The following is a 24,100-nucleotide window of genomic DNA, read 5'->3' on the forward strand; positions in this document are numbered from 1 at the left end:
AGGAAAGTTCTCCACCAATTATCTAAATCGAGAGGGACTCAGAACTCAACCCCTCCCTCCATTTTTTTCCCTTTTCCCTCTCTCCCTCCTTCTTTCTCTCGGCTTGCTCCCTTCTCGATCTCGTCCCCTCCTCCCCTGTTACAGCACACCTGCTTTCTCTTGGCGGCACGCATTCTCACAGTGCTCAGCTCTTTGGCCTGCCGCGCTGCAGCTATACTCCATCCCTCTCTGGATTTTCGGCTGCTCGTCTTTCTCCCCAGTTCCTGCAGACGGCACAGGTAGGGTTCGCACAACACACACTTTCTCTTTGTTTTCTTACATCTAGTGTACAGGAATTTGGCCTGTAGACTCCTCTTGGATTTGGGATTATTCCGGGGAATATCTCAACACTTTCCATGCTTGCCTGAAAACACTTGGGGAAAAAAAGATTCTTTTTTGGTTTTAGCTAAAGTTGTGTAGAGACAGTAATGCACATTGATATAATATAATGCAGAATTAAAGCGGAAATAATTCAAATGTGTTTGTGTGTGTGTGTGTGTGTGTGTGTGTGTTTGTGATTGTGTCTGGGGGCTGGCTGCTTGAGATATAACTACTGTTAGAATTTTGATAAGTGAAGCCACGCAATGTGTGTGAGTGAATGGGTGAATGAGTACGGAGAAAGAGAAAAGAGAGAGAGAGAGAGAGAGAGAGAGAGAGAGTTTCTAAGGGGGTGTGGTGCAACTGGGACCAGCTGATGCTGCCAGTTTTGCATTTCTCATCAGTCTGTGTCATTGACCTTCTGCTGAATGCATCATACACACCACTTCCCACCTTTTTTTAAGTAGTAAATACACTGACGGAGCAGTATTTGTGTTCTTTTATATACTGATAAACTTTTCAGACATGCTGTGTGTGTTTGTGTGTGTATGTGTGTATAGAGATTCTCTAATGACATAAACATGTGTGTATTCCTCAATCATCAACCAGAGGCCTAGTCTCATGAAAAAAAGAGATCTTTTTCCTCTTTTCTAACATAGCTAGTCAACTCAGAAACCACCTGTTGCTCCTGAATCATGTGTGTCTGATGAGAGAGGAGCATTGAAACCCCCCAATCCTCCCTCCTCTATTTCAGCTAAAACACACTTAAGTGCATTTTAAATCATGCTTGTAGAAAGTTGAGGTGCTTAATGTAATCTTTGATGCATTACAACGTTACAATAATGTCTTTATATACATGTAATTTGACATGATTAAATATATTATAGTCAAATATGTTGAACACACATCTGTACAGAATAATGAGAAAAAAAAAATACAGAAAAGTATCTTTTCGGTCATTACAGGATTTTAATTTCTTTAAATAGTTGTACCCACTAATTGGGCACTTAGGCGCATTTTTTTTTATCAGACTATTGCTTAAAACACTTCTGATGTTTTCTCATGTCTAAATTTTAATGTGTATCCCAGATTTCTTTGGCAAAGTCAGACACTATGGGGAGATTTGGATTTCTTTCATGAAATAGATTCAGTTTCAGTCTATTAGCATCAGGTATACTTAGTAAGGTGTGTATGTACTGTATGTACTACACATTCTGGAATATTTTTTTGATTAAAAGAAAAAAAAAATCAAAGATGCATAAAGGAAAAAGGCACCAAATGTGTCATAAAACCTTTAATGACACAGCTTTCCTTCCGAGCACAGTCTGAGTCGACAAAGCATTTCCCAGCAAACCCCCACCAAAATTCCCAACTAACTCAAAACACAACCAGAGTTAAGCAATGCGAGAGGGAGGAGGTAAGGGGGTAGAGGTCCAGACAAATATATGGCAGCCTTTAGGCCTTTGAGCATTTTCCAAATTTGGAAGTACAGCTTTAACAGCGCAAATAGCAGTGTTTTATCTCAATGGAGCTCTTAATAAACAATGGCAGATCGTTCCTTTCTTTACCGTGTTATTCAGTTCCTGCAGCAGATCATGTTTCCAGTCAGTGCCAGAGGAGAGACACGGTAAAGAAAAGCCACGCTGGACACTGGCTATCATCCTGATTTCCCAACTTTCATTCCCATCCCGTCTGGACTTTAGAGCTGAAGTTTCCAGTGCTAAACCCAATGCTTACACAGCAAGTTAATGAGAATGCTTAATGTTAATGGAATGGATTTGATGTGGCTAAACCATACAGTATGCATACCTTATCCCAAACTGACCGTAAACACTCTGAATGTTTTCATTACTAAACAGCATGCTTTGAAGCCTTCTTCCTTTTCTGTGGATCTCACAAAATGGAATTCATTAAAGCTCTGTGGGAAAGTCTCCATTTAATTTTTTTTTTTTTTTTTTTTTTTTACTTCATGGGCTTAGGGTGATTGAAGCATCAGGAGCACATGAAATTTTCTGACTTGTTTTCCATACAGGTCCAAGCTGGAGTAGTGATCTGTCATGACAGGTTATCTGGATGTAACCAGTAAGAAATTTTGCTATGGTATATAGTACGATGGCATTTTTTTTTTACAGTAACATGGTAATAATGTTCTGATATAGTACATGTTCTACACTATTTTACAAGGTTTTACCATGTACTGTAGAATTGCGCACCATACATAGTTATGTACAATAATGGTAATATTTATATAATATATTACCATTGTTTGTATGTAACAGTAATTGAAACATAGTTTATGTTGAAACATACTTTATCACTGTAGATACCTCCTGAACCCGGAAGCCACTGTGGTATCCAATAAGTATGATGGTACAGAATATACTAAAGTGTATACACACCATAGTACTCCCATAGTACCCACTGCAGTGCCATAATACCCACTCTGGTACTCTATAAAGTCCTATGGTGCCTACCATGTTAATGTCTGAAGTGCCATGGTAATACTATGTTACATTATGGTATGTATTAAAGTTTACCCATGTAAACTACAGTATGGTACATATGGTAGTAAAACTTTAGTCTCAGTTTTTCCCTGCTTTATTCTCATCCACTGATAATAATTTGGATGTATTACTATTCACATATGTTACATATGATTTTCCACTTAAAAAATATCATTAAAATAAAATCTGGGTATTTGATTTGTGTCTGTTAAAAATATATATTCTAAATAAATCAGTCAGGTTAGCTGGCTAGCATTATCAGGAGAATTATGCAATAAATAAATAAACAAATAAGTAAAGAAAAAAAGTTTAAAAATAAGTTCCATGTAAGCTACACAGTTAGCAATATTACCAAATAATATAAACATCTAAGAATATGACTTAAACATAACTTTGGAGATGTTGTCTGGTTAGCCTATGTTGGCTAGCCTATGTAGCCGTCATTAGCAGACATATCTATAAATATGACTGAAATACATCTCACAGAAATCCTGTCAGTTAAGCCAATGTTAGCAGGCTATACTGGAAATCTGTCACAAATTGGAACTGTTAGCAAGATTGTTAGCATTGTTTGGGTGATAATGAGCTTTTGTGAATTTGCCAAAAAAAAACAAAAAAAAACTAAAAACTAAAACATCTTGACTTGGTAACTTAGACTATCTAGCATATTATCTAGCACCATTACTGAAGAGTATTAGCATTTAAGGGTATCAGTTTGCTGAGGAGTTAGCATTAACAGTGAAGGTTATAAACATTTCTAAATGTTATTCACAATAGCTTGAAATGTGGTGTGGTTAGGTTATTTTAGCTAACTAGCATTACAGGTAAATATGTAAAGTTCTGTGTATGATAGAAAGTAGTGTGACAGAAATCCTTTAAGATTAGCCTTTGGTAGCTAGCTGGCTATTAAGGTGTATGTCACCTGACTGCATATAGGCTACTGTATGATTGCCTTACTAATGCCTTTTTTTTTTAATATTTAAAAACTGCTGAGTGTAAACTTTAAAATCACTTTAAAATGCACTTTTCTGTTTCTCTCTCTCTCTCTCTCTCTGTTTAGATAAATAAAAATTTTATTTGTAAAGAAAAGCAATCCTGAACAGTATGATATAATTTCATTAAGAACAATTAAACAAGAATGCTCAATTACATTCAGCTAAAAACAGAATTAGTTAATCTTCCAATTAAAAAGATTAAAATAATAATAATTTTTGGAAAATCATTTTTAAAAAAAACCTTGGGATGGAATGTATTGATTTACAATGATTACAAGAAAATAAAAATAAAATAGAAATATATACTGTACAATATATAAATTAAAGAGAATGTGCAAGGTGTAATTGTATCCTGTGGAGTATATTTAAAAAATATAAAACTATGGAAGGTGAACATTATGGTGTGAGGGTATGACAGCAACAGTATGAGTATGAGTGAAACATGAAGTAGGGAATGAAATGATGGGTAAAATAAAAGCCGAGAAGCCCAGAATGTACCAAACAAGGAATTGCTAAATTGTTACCTAGGAAGCCAAATGCGTTAGCTAGCTAACATTATAGGTTTTAGTAACATTGGTGTCCTGTATTTAAGTTATCTAAAGTATAAAACAAGCTAAATAAAACTTTCAGTTGCTAAGACAATTAATCCCTCTCACCTAAAGTAGCTAAGATAAAGTCAAGCAAAAAATCATGTACAATAATTGGGATTGAGAAACCCCAAATCTCTTGAACTGATTCTGGTTTCAAAAGAGTAAAGTTTTATGTTTCTACAGCAAAATGCATGACTTACGTGGGATTTTTATCCATGATAAAATGGTGAAATGGCGTTTCAGTTCCTTCTGTATAATGTGCAGCCAATCACAACAAACAATAAAGCTTTCATCAGGGGAAGAAGTGTAGAAAAAGACATGTCAGGTACCTTTAGGGTACATATAAAAATAGTATATCAGCTATAATTACATCAAACTTAACATTGAATAGCATCAAGATAATTATATAAAATTATAAGGCACGAGCATAGAAATGAAACAGAAAAGTAAGTAACAGTTACAGAGTGACGGTCCTAAACTTTTTATACCAAAGCTATTTTTAAAATAATTGTTTAGCTACATTACTGTAACGTATTGTAAATTATACTTTTTTATATTATTGTTTCATCAAGTCTTGGAATTTATAGGATTTTTAAGACCAACAAGTCATGTTAATGAGAAATCTCGAAGCATAATCTCAAAGTCACAGCTTTACCCTTGACGGCTATAAAGCACAAACACTGGACACATCTTTATTAAATACTAAATAAACCTTTTCACAAAAAAAAAAAATCACCATATTAATACATACATTATGCTTCTTTTATTTAAGTCATTACTGTAGAAACGAGTGAAGGCGCATGATTGAATTGAGACTTCAGCAGCGGTGTGGTTTAACCGCAAACATGTTGACTTAGTGTCTATGGGGAGAAAGTGAAGCTAAAGCTGAAAACGCATGTCTTTAATCTCCTGCAGATTGTATTGTACTTCCTGTCAGTACTTTGCTTACACTGTAAAATGGAAAAGCAGAGAGAGTGTGTTTGTGTGTGTGTGTTTGTGTGGTTGTGTGTCTGTGTGGTTGTGTGTGTTATGGACAGGAAGTGTAAACGACCATACCCCCCATTTTTCCTTCAGTTTTTTTTCTCACCTGAGGACATGACTAAAGCCTGCTCTGACACAAACTAAAAACACACGAGCAGAGTCGAAGGCAAAATGAGGCCAAGCTGTTTCAAGAGCCACGTATCCTTTTTCTCAGAGATTGGAGGCCAGGGGTGATGCTTTCAGCCAGGCACTGTTTCAAACCCTGGAAAAAGCCAGCAATGCATCTTCGTTGGGCTGAACACGCACACACAGACACACACACACACACACGCGCACACAGAGGGGTCGCCCCTAGGGGTTCACTGGAGTGAAGCAGTTTCCATTAGCACTGAAGGTGTGTAATGATCTGGCAGGATTTGCTTGTTAACACTGAGCAGCTTTGGCGCGAAATAAAATATTCTGTGTTTGCTCTGTCTGGGTAACGTCATCTTAATGTTGTTTTAATAATCTGGTAATATGAGTTTCATTAGGCGACACAGACATGATCTATTGTGTGCAACATAGGAAGTGTTTTTGATAAAATTGTAATTAGACTAGACAAATGTGAGAGCCACTGACCCCTTTATCACTTAACTTTAGTATACAATAATAATAATAATAATAATAATAATAATAATAATAGTGTATCATATGCTAATACTAGTAATATGTAACTGCAATTATTATTAATATAAATATAACATATAAAACAATATAAATCTCTGACTTGAAGTACAAAAAAAAGCTTTTATAAGTAATGCAAATAAAACACTACTTTTTTACTTTTCACTACTGAAAAAAAGGCCTCATATTTTACTCCTTGATTATCAAGTTAACACATCTCAGAACTGCCTTAAAGTGTGTGTATTAATGATCCAGCTGAAAAACACCTCAGTTAATGTATTTTTCAGACCTCAAACTCCTGTTTCACTTCTCCACTTTAAGCACTGTTTCAGTATATATGTAAATGAGACACTACTTAGACACTCCCTTATATGAGTGTGTTTTTCATATATACTGTAAGTAAAAAAAAATAATGTGAAACGCACAAAAAAGCAAGACATTTTTTTCCTCCCACTTTCCTGTTTGTACACACAAATACAAAACCCATCTAAATGTCTAAAAATTACTAACATTTATTTTGAAAAATAATTCCCTGTATAATAGAATGTGAAAAAAATGATTTTCTATAATAAAAATAATAATTAGAAAAACATAAAAATATCCTAGAAAGACATTTCATGTGTTACTGTAAATCAATTTCACACTATAATAAAAACGTTTGTTGGAAAAGCTGAAAATAAACATAAAAAAATGTAAATTCTATTTTTAAACCGAAGGTTTAAATGAAAATAAAATGTAAAGTTCAATCAGGCAACTGAAAAAACTTTCTGTCAACATCTACAGTATTGATAATCTCTCCTGACATCTATCTGGCTACTCTGATTTATCTTGTTTCCAACATAGCTCTGTCTCAACCTGCCTGCCCCGTTAGCATATTTTATTAAGAACACAAACCTTTGAATTTCAACCAACAGGGAGCTCTTTGGCCTTAGTCGTGGTCTTCACCTGGCTGACACAACACATAAAGCTAAAAAAAAGTGAAAGCTTTTCTGGGTGGGTGGTCAGATCGCCACGGCAGGAATCTAATACTGTGTTTAGAAAACAGAGTAAGACAGTGCTCGAGGCTCTTCAGTCCTGTCTTGGCCTGCTCTCTGAAAGTGAAGACCGGTTAAAAGAGTTTTAGCTTCAGGCAGAAGTTTTGTTCTTTCAGCCTAATGAGAATGTCTTTCTTTCTGGATGAATGAGACACGTGTTGCCTTAGTTCACAGAGTCAGTGTGTATACAGTAAAACAGATATATTGCTAGGAAATCTGTGAATTATGTCTCTAAGGTTATTTAAGATTAAATATAAGACAAATATTTATTTTTCACATCTCTTTCATGTGGTCACCACATTAGATCATTCAATCTGCAAGCTATTGGCACAGATTTACACCGGATGCCCTTCCCGTCTCGGCCATTTCTCCAGGCTTGGGATTGGCACTGAGGATTCCCTGCATGGTATTTTATGCGGGCATAGGGTGAAGTGCCCTACAGTGGCAGCCCAGTGGTGATAAACCCGCAACCACACACAAACACACAAACACACATATATATATATATATATATATATATATATATATATATATATATATATATATATATATATATGTTTTATTTTTAATTTTTTGATCCATGACCTAAAAATCCCTAAAGAAACTCAGCCTTTTTATCTTGTTGTTGTATTGCTTTAATATCCATCCCTTTAAAGTGAGGCTTTTGATGGCTGAAAAGGTTGTTAAATTCAAACTCTAAAGTCCCTCAAGGGTCACCATCTCCTGAGATTTAGCTCTCCATACCATAATTATACCATATCCCAAAAGTAAGAATGAAAGACAGTTTGGACCTGACCTAACCTTGAATTTACTTACCTAGCAATTTAACTTTTATTCAAAAGCCTGTTGCCCTGCCCAAGACCAAGAGTGTGTGTACGTGTTTGTCAAAGTTTGTTTAGTCTCTGCAGTGTGAAGACAATTTCATTTTATTTGCCATGACTAAAGGTGGAATTCACCCAGTTAAAAGCTAGTCTTAAAACACCACAGGGTTAAACTGGACAGTCTTTGAATAGTCAGCATTTGGATGGCAAAAGTGACTTCTTTTCACCATACTATTGTCCTGTTGATTATTTTATTCTAATGATACCACAGCACTTTACCAATTTATTTGCATTTGCGTTGGGATCACCTGTATCTCAGGAGTATCATGTAACATTAAGGAAGATTTAGGAGTGCAAGCAGGGACTGCAGTGGGACTAACTATGACAGCACATCTAAAATGGAGAGGAAACACAAACCTAAGTGATCAGTGAGAGTGGGGGAAGACAGCATACAAACATACCATTTCACCATAACACTGTCCCTAAGTCTTCCAGATCTACACCTTCACCCACGAACAAATCAATAAAAAATGCCTAAATAAACAAGTACTTTTTCTGTCTAGACTTAAACACTGTGTCTGAGTTACAGATAGTAACTAGAAGGCTGTTCTATACCTATCTTTGAAAAGAAAAAAAAGGTTCTGACCCCTGCTTTAGCTTTCATTATACAAGGTACCAACAAGTAGCCTGCACCCTTTGATTGAACATAAACAAAATCTATCTATACATACATCCATCTAGGAACCTGTGAAGTCAAACTAGGGTCTGTGGAGCCGAATGGTGACCATGGTATTTGTTTACTTAGGTATTTATTTACTTAGGTACCTTGGCAGGAGAGTATTCAGGATTTTATAGATCAATAGTACTACTTTAAATCTAATGTCATATAACTTATTAGTGACGTATATTAAGATTATATAGTTTGATAGCATTTTATTGCTGTATAAATTCCTTAACACTTGCCAACTAATTAGAATCAAGACTTCAAGCATGCTGTGGTTTTAACAGTGTTCATTTAAGTAGCATTGCTATTTCTGGGATACATTTAGCTCCTGCTCAGTCAACCCTGTAAAATAAGTTTCATTTTCTCAACCCTCAAGTCTCCTAAATTCCTTTAGCTCTTATAGCATTAAAACCCCCTGTCTGCCTTTTTAAACTCTGACCTTTGCTTTGTCTCCTCCACCCTGCAGGTCCGTGACAGCATGAGGTTGGCCTGTCTTACCCTGCTCCTGGTGTCTGTGTGCTGGGCTCTGCCCTTCCGTCAGACTGGCTTTTTGGACTTCATGATGGAGGATGAGGGCCCTTCAGGTTTCGGGCCTACTACGATTGCACCTAGCAAAGTACTTCCTGAACCTGAAGTGCCTCTTGGACCAGTTTGCCCCTTCAGGTGCCAGTGCCATCTGCATGTTGTTCAGTGCTCTGATCTAGGTAATGTATATTATATATTCCTATGCATTAGTTTGCACCCCCTTAAAACTGATGATTCAATGATGTGTTATAGCATCATATAACATGAAATCCCAATGAAGATCCTTTCAGTTCCAGGTTAAACAGTTACAACATTTATAAAGGCTCAAAGCAAGACAGCAAAACAAAAGAGTCAAGTAGTGATGATGCATCAATGATTGAATAATAATGATAATCAGATACACTGTAAACCCTGATAAGGATTTAAAAAAATGTATTGCTTCAAATCATTTAAGAGTCAAACCTCTTTTAAATTGATTATAATTGTGCATTGTGTACAAAGCATTATTTATATTTTTGCTCAATGTGTATTATGTAAACCTTATCCAGGTCTGCAACCACATTTTGAAATAAAATAATTTTTTTATCATCAAGGTTAAATTATGGGGTCCATTTGCCAAAAACAGATACTGTAAATTACATTATTTAAAAACATGAACTAACTGCTGTATATATTTTTTTATACTGTATTTATGTCATTCTGAATCCTAAATCAGATGAGTTAACACCAATTTGGATAGTACTTCTCAGTTGCATTAACCTAATTTTAATAGGTTAAAATTTAAATCTAAAATTATATATATTATTATTATTATTATTATTATTATTATTATTATGCAACATTAATTTAAAACCATTGCTTTGTAAACAGTTTCAAGGCAGGTAAATACATTTCTATAAAGATTGTTACAACACACTGTATCACATTTCTAAACAATAGAAGCAATGGCAGATTTTAAATACTGTATATTAGTGCATTCTAATTGGATCAAATTCATGAATTAAATCGCTAATTGGGGGAAAAGTGAAAAGGTGCAATCGTTGTGGTATTGTCCACCAAAGAAACTTAGACTTGTTACCTGAGTTAATTAATAAGTATTTGATTTTGAGGAAAAATCAATGCAAAAAAGCACAATACAGTAAGACTAACCAATGCAATCATTTTTTTAAGTTATGTTAACAGTATTATCATATGGTGGTGTTTTTCTGACTTGTCATTTATAAAATTTACATTTACATTTAGTCATTTGGCAGACGCTCTTATCCAGAGCGACTTACATTTTTTTATCTCATTACATATCTGAGCAGTTGAGGGTTAAGGGCCTTGCTCAAGGGCCCAACAGGGGCAACTTGGTGGTTGTGGGGTTTGAACCTGGGATCTTCTGAACCGTAGTCCAATGCCTTAACCACTGAGCTAACCCCGGCCCTAAATAAAATAAAACAAAAAACTTTTTTTTAGTTGAGGTTCAAGTTTCAAAATCAATTTAAGTGGGTTTTTATTTTAATTTGTGTATTAAACATGTATACACTGGAGCACAATGTCATTCCTATGTCGCTATACTGTTTATACTGTAGGTTGGTCCTTTGTTACCACAGTAACAAAAGTATTAAATATTAGTAAATATATAATTTTTTTTTTTTTTTTTTTTTTGCCAATTGTCAAAGGTAATCTCCTAGGGACATTTTTAAACTTGATGAAAGGCTTACCATTGCTTCTAGAGGTCCTTTGGGCTCTAGAGCTAGAACCACTTGTTTCTTTCTTTTTTCTTTTTTTTTTTTTTTTGAGGTTCCTTTATGACTGCCTTTAAACTTTTCATTAAAAAAAAAATTTCAGTTTTGGAGATAAGTTGCTTTCCAAAAGGAAAAGTTTGTTAAATCGGATATTCTATAATTTTTCCACTCATCTGTCACAACCAAATGTGTTATAATTACATTAAACTCTATTGGATCTGAATGAAACAAACTACACAGTGCTGCAGCACTATAGGACATGACTTTGGCTGCCTGAATGGAATGCTGATTTTGGACAGCAGCCCCGATATAAATCCTTCTCACTTGACAGTTCACTGACTGTGTACTACTCTCATCTTAGGTACACTGTGCTGATGATCCAGAGTATGAAGCAGGAAACAAAAAGAAAAAAAAGAATTATAATTGTGAAGACAGAACTTTGGCTCGGGTGCTGTTTTCCTGTTCGTCTCTATCGCTGCTTTTACAAGTCTGTCAGCCTTTAATTCATCCTTAAAAAGTGGCCGAACACTAGGTGTTAAGTTTCGAGCTTGAGAAAACCCTGACTTTTTCCTTTTATGACTGTCTGAGCAGACAGCTTTTTTTGGTTTTTATTTGACTTGTCCTGCCATCTTCAAGTCATTAGGTTAATAACACGCCTGTCTCTGTAAAAGTCTGTAAATTGTCTTCACTTCCTTTCACAAGCAAAAAGACAGCCCTATTTTCCTGATTACTTCCACAGATTTCTGTGTGTGTGTGTCTAAAATGGCTTGGAATTTCTAAAACCAAGATCTTCTTCCACACCTTATTGTTGGATAGAGATATTATTTTCAGAATCTTCTTTTTTTTTTAACAAAAACTATAATCCTATGCACCTATCCTTGGCTCCACATGTGCAGTATTGCTAAAAATAAATAAATAAATAAATCACAGACAAAAACTCAATTTTAAGACTAATGACCAAATGCATGTTGAGGTACACCATGCTCACCAGGAGCACCAAGCAACACTTTCTGCTATAAATAAATGAAGTTTAATAATGAGCAGCTCTTAAATTTGCTTCCAACCAAACCGACAACAGTCCCTCCCACTTGGTTTCCACTGACTGTAGAGACTAAGAGGTTAACGTTTAATACACCACTACCAGAAGAGCATAATTCCCAATGTGCATCCTTTCTACTTCAGTAAATAATCTTTTGTTTGGGGTGAATATTTGTTTGGTCTGACTGCAGTTTTTAGTAGATTTAAAGAGGGGTGGTGGTGCCATATCACTATAGCAAGGAGGTCAAAAATGTCCACTGTAAACGCCAGCTTGTCCATTGCGATCCACATATTTTTATGGGGTCATTGTTAAACCCAACTCCAGAATACTCTTTGTGTTTTTACCTTAGGGCCCTGGTATTGTTTCCTGAGAACACTGGACCAATGTATTAAAATCAGATCAAATCAAATTGGGAAGCAAGTAGTAGAAGTAGATTGCTGTTTAGATGTGACGTCATCAGTGTCATCTCTGTCCTCTGAAATATCCGGCAATCTCATCCTTTGACCAGTCAGCCACAGCTGATGAAGCCATGAAGGCATGTGAGAGCGTCGATCTTGGCATTTTTCTTCAAAATATCAATATTACACATAACCCAAAGGTTTCTCTTCTTCTTTGCTGTTTAATTGAGGCTTACGAACCAAGTAGGTGTGTACTGCCACCTGCTCTATCAAAGCACGCATGTGAATCTAAGAACGGAGACAAAAAACACATGAATTCTGGTCAGGGGTGGTATGCAGATAGGACAAATCAATCGTGCATAATATGGAAGCGCCCTGGAGATCCACTTTGTTGCAGTTGATGATCTTCCACTGTGCAACAGAACATGTACGGAGATAACTCTATTGATGAGAGCGATATGCAAAGAAAGATAAAAAAGTGAAGGGGAAACCAACACTGAAGACATTTATATTTATGGAATTTGGCAAACACCCTTATCCAGAATGGCTTACATTTTCCTTCTGCACCTTAGCCCAATGCCTTAACCACTGAGCTACCTCTGACCAAGCTACTCGCCCACGTTTGCATTACTTCCAATACAGCCGTCCTAATATGATATGTAGCTTATGTCCAGTTAAAGGCTGTTTTCCTTACATCTTTCTCCTAAGCAAGTTAAACGTAAAAGATGGTCACTAGTTTGGTTTCCGAAGTAACAGACTACTCAGGCTGTTTAATATACAAAGGGCAACTTTGGACAACTTCAAATCCAGGATAAATAATGATCAACATCAAATCTGTTCTTAATTTTAAAAAATTAAATAAATAAATACATGTTGAATTTTATTCCATTACTAATACACTGTGAGGCTTAGTGGAAAATCATGGTTATGTATGAGTGTTTCAGCCATACACCTCCCAAAAACTTATCCTAAGATTATGCTTATTGGAAGAACCATTAAAAGCAAACAGATGATCAGAAGAGCTATGCTAAGGAAGGCTTGATTCCATTTGGGAAAGCTCCCTTGAGGGTGAAGAGAAAGAAAGAGCGAATGAAACTACCGTGCAGGCCATCATCTGTTCCACAGCCGTCCTGGCAGACATCATGGGGCGAAGGCGAGGGTAAAATAGGGAGTTGATAGGTCTGTTCTCTGTCTAAACCACAACTATGAGCTTTTTTTGCATCACGCTGTTTTAAAAACACACAGATATGAAACAGCAAACACAAAATGCAATTAAAAATTAAAATTGATTCCTTCTGCTGAGAAAATGGTTGAATGTCCTGCGAACATTAGATGTTTATTAGGGTTGCTTATTGCCCGGGATTATTGAAACATGGCTGAACACCCCTTAATCCCCTGTTTCACTTTGCAGATCTCTCTCACACCTGTAACTCAACATCGATCCTTTATGTTTCACTGTTGTCACTGTCATCTTTGATAAAAAGCATTGTTTGCAGAGCTACAGTATGTGAGGCCTAGATAAGCTCTTTATGCCATTAACATACATAAACCTTTACAAAAGCTTAATCCAACGTACATCATGTGCTTAAAGATTCAAGCTGACATGACACTTGATCCGACTCCTTGGGTAAACGTGTTGTTCATATATGTGTTGTGCTATATATTATACTATAAGCTTATTTCAAAATCTATTATTTGTAATGAAATCTGTCATAACGTAACACTGTAGATTATGATGATAATATGTTTCATTAGCAGATGACTTGGCAAAACTGGCGAAAGCTTATGTCGCTTGACTTGATGTCTTGACATTTAAAGTGATGAAAGCAGTTATTATAACACCAATGCATTTTGAAATAAGATGTTTATGTTGATTTTTGTTAGTTCTCATAAGCGATTGTATGTGCCCTGTATCTAAGAGAAGAAAAAGTATGATGATGATATAAAGGAGGGTGTTATACAGTAGCTACATAATTTGGATAATTTATATAATTATAGATGAATAAATAAGGTGTTTTATAGCTAATACTGTATGTAAGTGTGATGTAGCTATAGGAGAAATGAAGGTGTTGATTTGTTAATGGTACATTTGTACAGTGTTATGTATGTCTGGGATTTATGAATATGCTATTTAGCTATTGGATTTATGAAGGTGTTATGTAGATATAGGATTTATGAAGGTCTTATTAAGCGTTGGGTTTTATAAAGGTGTTATGTAGCTAAGACATTTATAAATGTTCTATGTAACTAAGGTAATTTGTATTTATGGTTATGGGATTTATTGAAGGTGGTATTTTGCTGTGGGATATTTGAAGGTGCTATATAGCTTTAGGCATTAATGAATTTGTTATGTAGCTAGGCCAGTTATAAAGGTACTATATGTCCATATGATTTAGGAATGTGACATTTAGTCAAGTCATTTATGAAGGTTTTATGTAGCTATGAGATTTATGAAGATGCTATGTAGCTTTGGGATTTCTGGAAGAGTTTGTTATGTAGCTATGATATTTATAAAGGTTTTATGTAGCTATGGGATTAATGAATGTGTTATGTAACTATGGGATTTATAAATATGTTATGTTGCTACAGTATGGGATTTATAAATGTTATATAGCTATGAGATGTATGATGATGTTATATAGCTAAAGCATTTATGAAAGGGTTATGTATGCATAAAATTTATGAAAGTCTTATTTAGCTTTGTTTTTCAATAAAGTGTTACTTAGCTATGGGGTTTATGAATGTGTTGTTTAGCTTTGTGAACATTTATCTATAGTGTATTCAAAGATTTTCTTTGGTAAGTACAACAAAATATATAGTTTTTTTATTTGTTTTTGTAACTGGATATTTTATAAAAACAAATGCCACAGATTATTTTTTCTGAAACATATGTGCTTTTGCTGTTTTTGGGAGGAAAGAAAAGCAACTATGACAAAATGAATTATAATGTTTTTATTTTAGAAATCCTAAAGAAGCATCTGAAACTTGTAGCATTTCCAGGTCTCTTGTTTTCATCTCTTGTTTTTGACTCGAAGCATACAATTACTATCATTAGAAGACGATTTATTTTTAAAAAATCCAAAGCATATTATTCCCAGGTTAAATCCTGCTGCGATTGGACTCCAGTACTGTTGTGCAATTCATTTGGTCAAATGTTTACTCAGCATAAAAGAAAAGGATTTATTGTCAGCATTATTTTGTTTAAACAACCCGTGTACTTGCTTCAGTAAATTGTGAAGTTTGTTTAATTTGAGCAAAATTCCAGCATTGTTTATCTGATAGAGCCATGAAGACTTTTATCTTTAGTCTTATACTGATGATCATATAAACTATATAAATGATAATATGTGAATCCATGTAGAGTAAACAAGCCATGTTTGACCTACATTCATGGAAGTGCTCTGGTATCAGAGACAAGAGATGAGACTAAACAGAGCAAGCTGGGAAAAAAACATAAAAGGGGCATTTCTTATAAATAATGCTACATTGAGTGTTTAGGTGTCCATATTGTTGCTGGTAAATCATACACATAGACGTATTATCCAAACTGTTTATAGAAGCACAGACACAGAAATGGAAAGAGAGAACTGTGGAGCTTTTAGGACATGACTGAGGCCCTTTAGCAGCTTAAACAAACTTAAAATGAGTCATGATGTGATACGGTATGAAATGAGTCATATCTGGCAAAGATTCTTACCTTACATGTTCATGTCTCTCAACATGCTTCTTTTGCCAAGGTAGTCATAACGAAATTTCTTTTAATGCCCTATTAGATGGGTTCCATGCATATTTTTTGTAGCTAGTACTGCACAATGATCTCAGAGCCCGGGCATTAGTGCATGATTGCACACTAGTTAGAACTTCCCACCAGAAGATTCAGCTTGGTTCCACACTCGCATGATTTACATGACCCAAGACAGCTTGAATTACATGGAAAAAAAATACAAGGTTTAAGGTTAAGTCTAGGGGCAGGGTTGGGGTTTGTATTGTTTCTTAACCCAGGTCCTCGAAAACCACCTGACAAAGAACATTTAAGTGTTAAGCTAACAGAACACCTCATATAGCTAATTTATTTATTATAGAGCAGGCAAAACACTACAATGTGCATGGCAGGTGTTCCTCAAGGACCAGGGTTGAGAACCATTACCTTTATGATTCACAATTAATACACATTTCTTGTGCAGTCAGTTTGATATTTTAATATGAAAGCTGCGTTGTTTGAAGTGTATATACTATATATATATATATATATATATATATATATATATATATATATATATATATATATATAGGGAGAGAGAGAGAGAGAGAGAGAGAGACCAAACCGAATTTCAATGACCCAAACAAGGCTGATGAACTGATGTCAACTTAAGGTAATGGTAAGCTAATACTAAATGTATTTGGTACAGAGAGTGCCCCTAATGGTCCGTGGTACTACCACACAGAAGAACACGTTACAATCATGATGATGGTAACAACTCCAACAAGAAAAGAGCAAAGAAAATTACTATTATTGATGTTTTTAAATGCTTGGATAATTCATTCAAGCGTTAAGGTGTTAATTTCCACAGCCTTAATATATGCACATAAAGGTTTTGATCAAACCTATTTTGGACTTGGCGTAAAGGCATATTTCAGTTGCTTGGGGGACAATGCTCCTCCTGCCTTCCCACAAACTAAGTAATTTATACATAGGAATATAGAAAGCCCAATACAAGCTGGAAGACCAGACAACCTACATTGTGTGTTAAACTTTTCACCTTCAGCTGTTTTTATTAATCCTGCCCATGTCCTCCACAGGGATGAAAAATGTTCCTGAGAATATCCCATCAGACACCCACCTGCTGGACCTGCAAAACAACAAGATTACAGAAATCAGAGAGAACGACTTCAAAGGCCTCAAAGGACTTCATGTAAACCTCTCTCTCTCTCTCTCTCTCTCTCTCTCTCTCAGCCTTTACTTTAATTTTTGGAAATCCTTCCCAACCCCTCTTAGCTGCAGAGAAAATGTATTACTTGATGTGATAAAATTCAGCTTTTCCAGACAACCATAAACTCTATGAGGACTTTTAATATGCCTTATCTCTAATTTTAAAATAAAGAAAAATGAATTAATAATAATAGCGGCATGGTGGTGTGGTAAGCACTGTCGCCTTGCACTTCCAGGGTCTGAGTTCGATTCCCAGCCAGGCTCAGTTCCCGTCTCTGTGTGCATGGAGTTTGCCTGTTCTCCCCGTGCTTGGTGGGTTTCCTCCGGGTACTCCGGTTTCCTTCCACAGTCCAAAGACATGTAGGTTAGGATAATTAGTGTTCCCAAATTGCCCATAGTGTGTGTAAATGTGAATGCGTGTATGAATGTGTGTGTGTGCCCTGCGATGAATTGGCACCCTATACCCCGGCTTGTGCCCTAAGCCTCCTGGGATAGGCTCCAGATACCCGCGACCCTGAATACACGATAAAGCGGTATAGAAGATGAGTGAGTGAGTGAGTGAGTAAATAATAATAACAATAATAATAATAATTTAGGAATGAAGTATGATGCCTTTTTACACTTAAAAAAAAGTTTAGATCTAATTTTTTTTATTTTAAAAGATCCTCCATTTGGTCAACATGCGATGGGATCAGGTTAGGGGCAGAAACAATTTGCTTTTGGGAACCAGCTCTCCGTGTGCTCATGCCTAGTATTGTAAGCACAATAAATACAGGCTGCTGTCCACTGAGATGTTTTACTTTATTTATGCAGTGAAAAGTACCACATTCCAATATTTTGGTCTTTTTGACTGCATGTCAGAAATGGGTGGAGAGCTTGGATAGATCTTTCATGCTACGTTTGCCTGAAACGGTATAACAAGCTCCATTGGGATTTAAACATGATCCTAAGTAAACAATCAGAGAACAATCCATAATGTTGAACTTTGCTGGCAGACGCCTGTTTAATTACGTACTTTTAAATGGTAGAAGGCTGGAATTGATGACTGTCCTTGGTAAGAATGCAGTGGTTTAATGTCTTTCAGATTAAACACACAAATACTGATGCATAGATGAGTATTATAATGAATCTTAAGCAATCAAGCAAATCTGTTACATTTGTTTAAGTTTCCCCGGTTTAAACCATGACCATGAGAAGCACATGTAAGCTCATGCACTCTGGCTGTGAGGATTGTTTCTTATTGCGTTAATGAGCTGATTTTAAATTAAGTGCATTCGCTAGATACGTTATTTAACTTGGATTGAGAGCAATTGCTGTGGGAAAGAGCAGGTTTGCTTCAGTACAGCTGTAGTTCTCATTTTATCCTTTCTAGTTTTCATTGTATTCAAATCCCTCATTGTAAATCACTGATAGTGGCTAATCAACAAGAACAATATATTCGCTAACTTAGCAAATGTCTGTAAATTTTCCTTATCTAGCGATGATTGATTCTGCTAAACTCCATGTGTTGTGTACAAGTAAATGAGCACAGGATTGCACAGATAGCCACAACGTCATGGCTAAATCATGTCCTAGAAGGTCTTTCTCAACACACTGACCATGCATCTTATCTGATTTAACCCAAAATTTTAGTCAAACATTAGGCTTATTAAAAATTTCCTTTTCAATTAATTTAGTTCATATTAATAATATAAAACTAAATAATATTTTAAAATTTAAAAATGTATAACTTACACATACCCATAATACTCTTCTTCTCGGCTTCTAAAGGCTCTCATCCTGGTCAATAACAAGATCACCATTATCCATGCCAAGGCTTTGGCTCCTCTGGTCAACCTTGAAAGGCTTTACCTGTCCAAGAATATGTTGAAGGACATTCCCAACAATATGCCGAAGACAGTCCAGGAACTCCGCATCCATGAGAACCAGATCTCCAAAATCAAGAAGGCCTCCTTCACTGGCATGGTTAATGTCATTGTTATGGGTAAGTCAGGAAGACAGGGTCACATGACCTTCTGTATGGGATTGTTTAATGCCTCAGGTTTAGTATTTTTGTAAAGCTCCACAGTCTTAATCTAGCACCAGATGGGTTCTTTGGAAATCATAAAGGATAGTTCAGATTTTTTCAAGTTTGTAACGATCAACTCTACAACAAGAAGTACCACTGAGGTATGGTAATATTAATAATTATTAATAAATTGTTATTAATTGGTAATCTCTTAAACATTAAAACTGTTACATAAAATGCTTTCTTAGAACAAGGGTTAGGGTTAGGCTAATTCATTAGATCTGAACAAGATGTTTTTCTCTAAAAGATAACAGATAAAGAGAACAGGGATTTCCAGTCAAATTTGTTTTTAGCAGCACCACTGTAAAGGTTGTTTTTGCTCAGAAAGCACAGCAGTAGGTAAAAAAAACACTGACTTTCCAAATAACACTTGACCCTTTTTTTAGGTGTATGGAGGACTAAATCTAGAACCAATTAGCAAGCTGGTATAACTTAAAGATACCTGACCTTCCCATAGATCCCCTTTTCATCAAACGTGCACATTCAGAATTTAGTAACAGTAATTTAGTAATTTAGTAGGAAATTTTAAACATTAAATTATCGAGCAATACAGTATGGTAAAACCAATAAAAAGAATAGAATTTCAGAATTCAATCTCTGCAAACTATTTTAATATGCTAGTTAAAATAGTTTAATTTGAGCTAGCACTAGCATATCTGTGCATAAATGCATAAAACATGTGGCTGTAGCCTGGTAGAAAAGCAAAAAGCACCTCTCTGTTCAGAGGTATGTAAAGCAGGCAGAAATGAAATGCTTAATTCTAGTCCCTAGTACACTCTGGAAGTAAATCCCACTTTTGCTCTGACTGTTTGATAAAAAAGGGAAGAGTCTGCGGCTTCAAATAAGATAAGCCACCAAAGCATCTTGCCATCTGAAACTGGGCAAGCCATTCTGGGCAAAGAGGGAAAATGTGGTGGCATGTAAGGGGTTAAAATCAGATAAATCTGCAATACTTCAAGTTTTCAGCTTTTTCCCTTTATAGTTTTGTGTAGAACCTTAAAACAGTGAACAGGGTTCCACGAAGACCCTGATTAGGAAGTCTCAAAATCCTTGAAATATTAATTAGCCAAAATCATTTAAAGAGTGTACCAGAGTAATGTTATTAAAATACAAGAAAACCTGGCATCATGGGGTTCTAAAAAAAAAAGCATGTAAAAGGCTGATGTAGAGGGTGTATGCGTGTGTGTGGGGGTGGGGGGGGGGGTTTGCTGGGACTCTCTTGCATAAAATTACACAGGTCATGGTTTTACATTGCAGACCAGAACACTTCCAGTCTTCATTCATATGCATTTATTCAGCTGAACACGATAAACACCTGTTTTCACCTTGGACTTGTGAGCAGTCTGTTCCAGCACGGCTACGGCACCCTCTGCATTCGACACACATGCACAAATTAGCCAATCAGCATATGCAAATAGAGTTCCAGACATTTTTATGTCTACATTTCAAAGTGACCCATACACATGGAGAACACTTAGGAAAGCAGTATCTGTTTGTCTGTTTGCGTATCTGTTATCTTGTCACATGTAATAATGAGTAAAGTAATAATTCTGACCTTTCAGAGCTTGGATCCAACCCTTTGACCAGTTCGGGTGTGGACGCAGATGCTTTCAAGGATCTGAAGAGGGTTTCTTACATCCGTATTGCTGATACCAACATTACCAGCATCCCCAAAGGTCAGGAACACAGACTTAGGATTTGTCTTAAGGTTTTAGCGAGTATACCTTGTTCTATTCTGTAGTATTTTGTGATTGCTTTTTACTACAGTAGATGTTTTATTATTAACAGGCAATTCAGCATTAAAGGGTCACTCAGGAGCTCCTACTCCTATTATTTCTATTTGTTTGAACTGATGGGTAAACAATGCTTAGCATCACTGTTCACCATTTCTTTATCCTTCTTCCGAATCCTTGTAGGTCTGCCCACCTCTCTGTCAGAGCTCCATCTGGATGGGAACAAGATCACCAAGGTCACTGTTGACAGCCTGAAAGGTCTCAAACACTTGGCCAAGTAAGAACTTTAAGAGTCTTTTCATGCAACTTAAAACTTCTTTCAGGGCTGAGTGGTCAGATATCAGATATTGTGAGATCATAAGAAAGGAGCAAAAATATTTTCATTCAGGTACTAAAACAGGGTAGGAAGGGTTGGTGTAAAATTACTTTGCTACACCAAAACAGTGTTCTTTGGGTTCTCTCGTTTCTTCACACCTCCTAAATACATGCTAGAATGTTGCATTGAATCCTGGAGTGGTGATAAAAACTATTGAAACAAAAGTGATGTTTAATGTTTCAATGCCATGTCTGCTTGATTGAAGATAATGTACAGAAATTTTCCATAATTACCAAGTTTTAGCCAATTTTGTGCAGAGGTGAACCCCCTGGCTTCAGAAAAGTAAAAGCTCTGCCACATATTTGTTCCATTTGCTAACTCAACCATCTGATTCTAATTAGCACCACTTCTCAGCCAGATAGACAAGAACTAATAAGTGACATCACCTGCTTGGTACACAAGGGAGAACTATAATTCATAGCATATGTAGCCTTAATACTGTTGTGTGCTGTCTGCTAAAGGACTTCCATCCCATTGTAGGTGCATTTCTACTGCACACCCTAGTGTTCCAAAAAACCCAGTGGATAAACTGGTTAATGAAAATGAATAAATAAAAAAACAGATTGTGATATTGTATGTGTGTTTGTGTGTAGGCTTGGTCTGAGCAATAATGAGATCGCTGTTGTAGAGAACGGGACTGTGGCTATGATGCCACACTTGAGGGAGCTCCACCTTGAGCACAACCTTTTAACTAGTGTGCCTGCTGGTCTCTCTGACCACAAGTACATCCAGGTGAGCAGCAAATCTTCATACGATACATGTATCCTTGTTAGACAGCCCTTCTTAAGAATAGCTGGTTGATGATTGTGCTCTTTTATTTTGTGGTAGGTCATCTATCTTCACTCTAACAAAATAGCCAGTGTGGGAACGGAAGACTTCTGCCCTCCCAGCTTTAACACCAAGAAGGCCATGTATTCCGGCATTAGTCTGTTCAGCAACCCCGTTTCGTATTGGGAGATCCAGCCCATCACCTTCCGCTGCGTCTTCGACCGTTCTGCTGTTCAGCTGGGCAACTACAGGAAGAAATAGGACGACTAGTCTGAGTGCCTGACCACTGTCCTTGTCCCATCCCCTCCCCCCCGCCCCTCCTTTCCAAAGCACCTCAAGTGTGTAATTCGATTCGAATGTCGTAACTCAGATGACTCAAAATGTGTTCTGGGTATACTGAAAAAGGCACACAGCAGGCAATACTGGGCACTAATCTCACATAATCGAGTAATTAACAGTAACGACGTCAAGTATCTTACACATTACATGTTACAAAAAGAAATAGCTAAACACATATCAGGCTTTGTTCCTCATAATTTTTTTTCTCCTGTGCATCCCTATAGCACTACTAGAACCTTGTGTTAAGTGAAAGAGCATAATTATAGAGGTATTATTGGTTAAAAAAAAAAAAAAACATGACCACTTAGGATAAATAAGTGCACATAGACATAGTCCTTCGGTTCAAAAGAATGTGGTCTATTCATTTTTTTGTGCACACAAAGAAGATCCACTCCTAGCCCCTTTCTGGATCTTTGGGACTTTTCTAAATTGACACGACGGGCCTGCTGAGCGGGCAGCGAAAGGATCATTTGCTCCACAGTACCAGGAAAAAGAGCTGATATACTACAGTAGGTGCAGTCATCTACTATTACCTGTATAGCAGTAGTGTTCAGCAAGTACTGTTAGTAATAATAATAATAATAATAATAATACAGGCATCGTGCTCAAATTTTCCATTTTATCCATTTTTTTTCATTTATTTTCTTAGTATTCATTTTAAATAGGAGGTACAAAGAATTGTCACATTACAGTATTTTATTTTCCTCCTCTTGCTTCAGATGTGTTTTTGTCTTGTTTGTCTGATCGTTTTTTTGAAACTAAGCTACCATTTCACATATGGTAGGAAAAAAGCTCTTTAAGAGATATAATAAACTCTATTGTTATTTTAACGGAAGCAATTTCCAAAGACCTACGCTTTTTCACTCTTCTTCAACTTTTACTTCTACTTCTTCTTCTTCTTTTTCTTCATCAAGTGTGGCGTACCATGTTTTCAATGTGTGCATTATTGTCTGAAGAGGAGCAGAAAGAGCATGGCTAAACATGTCCCCCTATGTCCTGTGTTAGTGACTGTCACATGTATAGAAGCTGTAAATAAATGCTGTATAAAAAAATCATTTCCCTTGCTTTAAAAAAAAAAAGCACAATAATCGTCCGGACATTAATATATCAGCATGAAAGGTGACTTCTTTCCCTGAGACAGGGCTTCGCGTCCTAAACCGTGTCCTAAAACAGATACATACACACGGCTGATATGATTTTCACAGTTGCATATCGTCATGGAAACCACAACAATAAAGTTACTCTCAAGTTCTTAATGCCTTTCGTTGGAAAAATTTTTATAAAGCAAACAGAAAAATGTAAAGGTTGACCAATAGCATTGATTTATTAAATCAAAATAAATAAAATTGAGCATATATGGACAAGCTCTGCTCCTGACAGTGGTGATAATAATTGCACACATTTTGTACATATTGTTTCTCACAACCTTACAGTGACAAAACGGGAAATTATTCACCCCAGTGAATGACATGTTGGAATCATATTGACAATATCTGCAGCTTTGAGTCCAAGTTAGCATAATTAG

At 36.1% G+C, this 24,100-nt stretch overlaps 1 protein-coding gene across 1 annotated transcript; it reads left to right on the plus strand.

Moving 5' to 3' along the window:
* Positions 1 to 92: 92 nt before the first annotated feature.
* Positions 93 to 23,424, plus strand: dcn (decorin). The gene is made up of 8 exons (XM_053508443.1): positions 93 to 278; positions 9,136 to 9,373; positions 17,162 to 17,274; positions 19,062 to 19,275; positions 20,922 to 21,035; positions 21,276 to 21,369; positions 22,062 to 22,200; positions 22,297 to 23,424. Exons 2-8 carry the CDS (start codon positions 9,148 to 9,150, stop codon positions 22,495 to 22,497), a joined length of 1,101 nt encoding a protein of 366 aa, XP_053364418.1. The 5' UTR covers positions 93 to 278; positions 9,136 to 9,147; the 3' UTR covers positions 22,498 to 23,424.
* The last annotated feature ends 676 nt before the right edge of the window (positions 23,425 to 24,100 follow it).

Source organism: Clarias gariepinus, chromosome 12, assembly GCF_024256425.1.
Source record: "Clarias gariepinus isolate MV-2021 ecotype Netherlands chromosome 12, CGAR_prim_01v2, whole genome shotgun sequence".
Lineage (NCBI taxonomy): Eukaryota > Metazoa > Chordata > Actinopteri > Siluriformes > Clariidae > Clarias > Clarias gariepinus.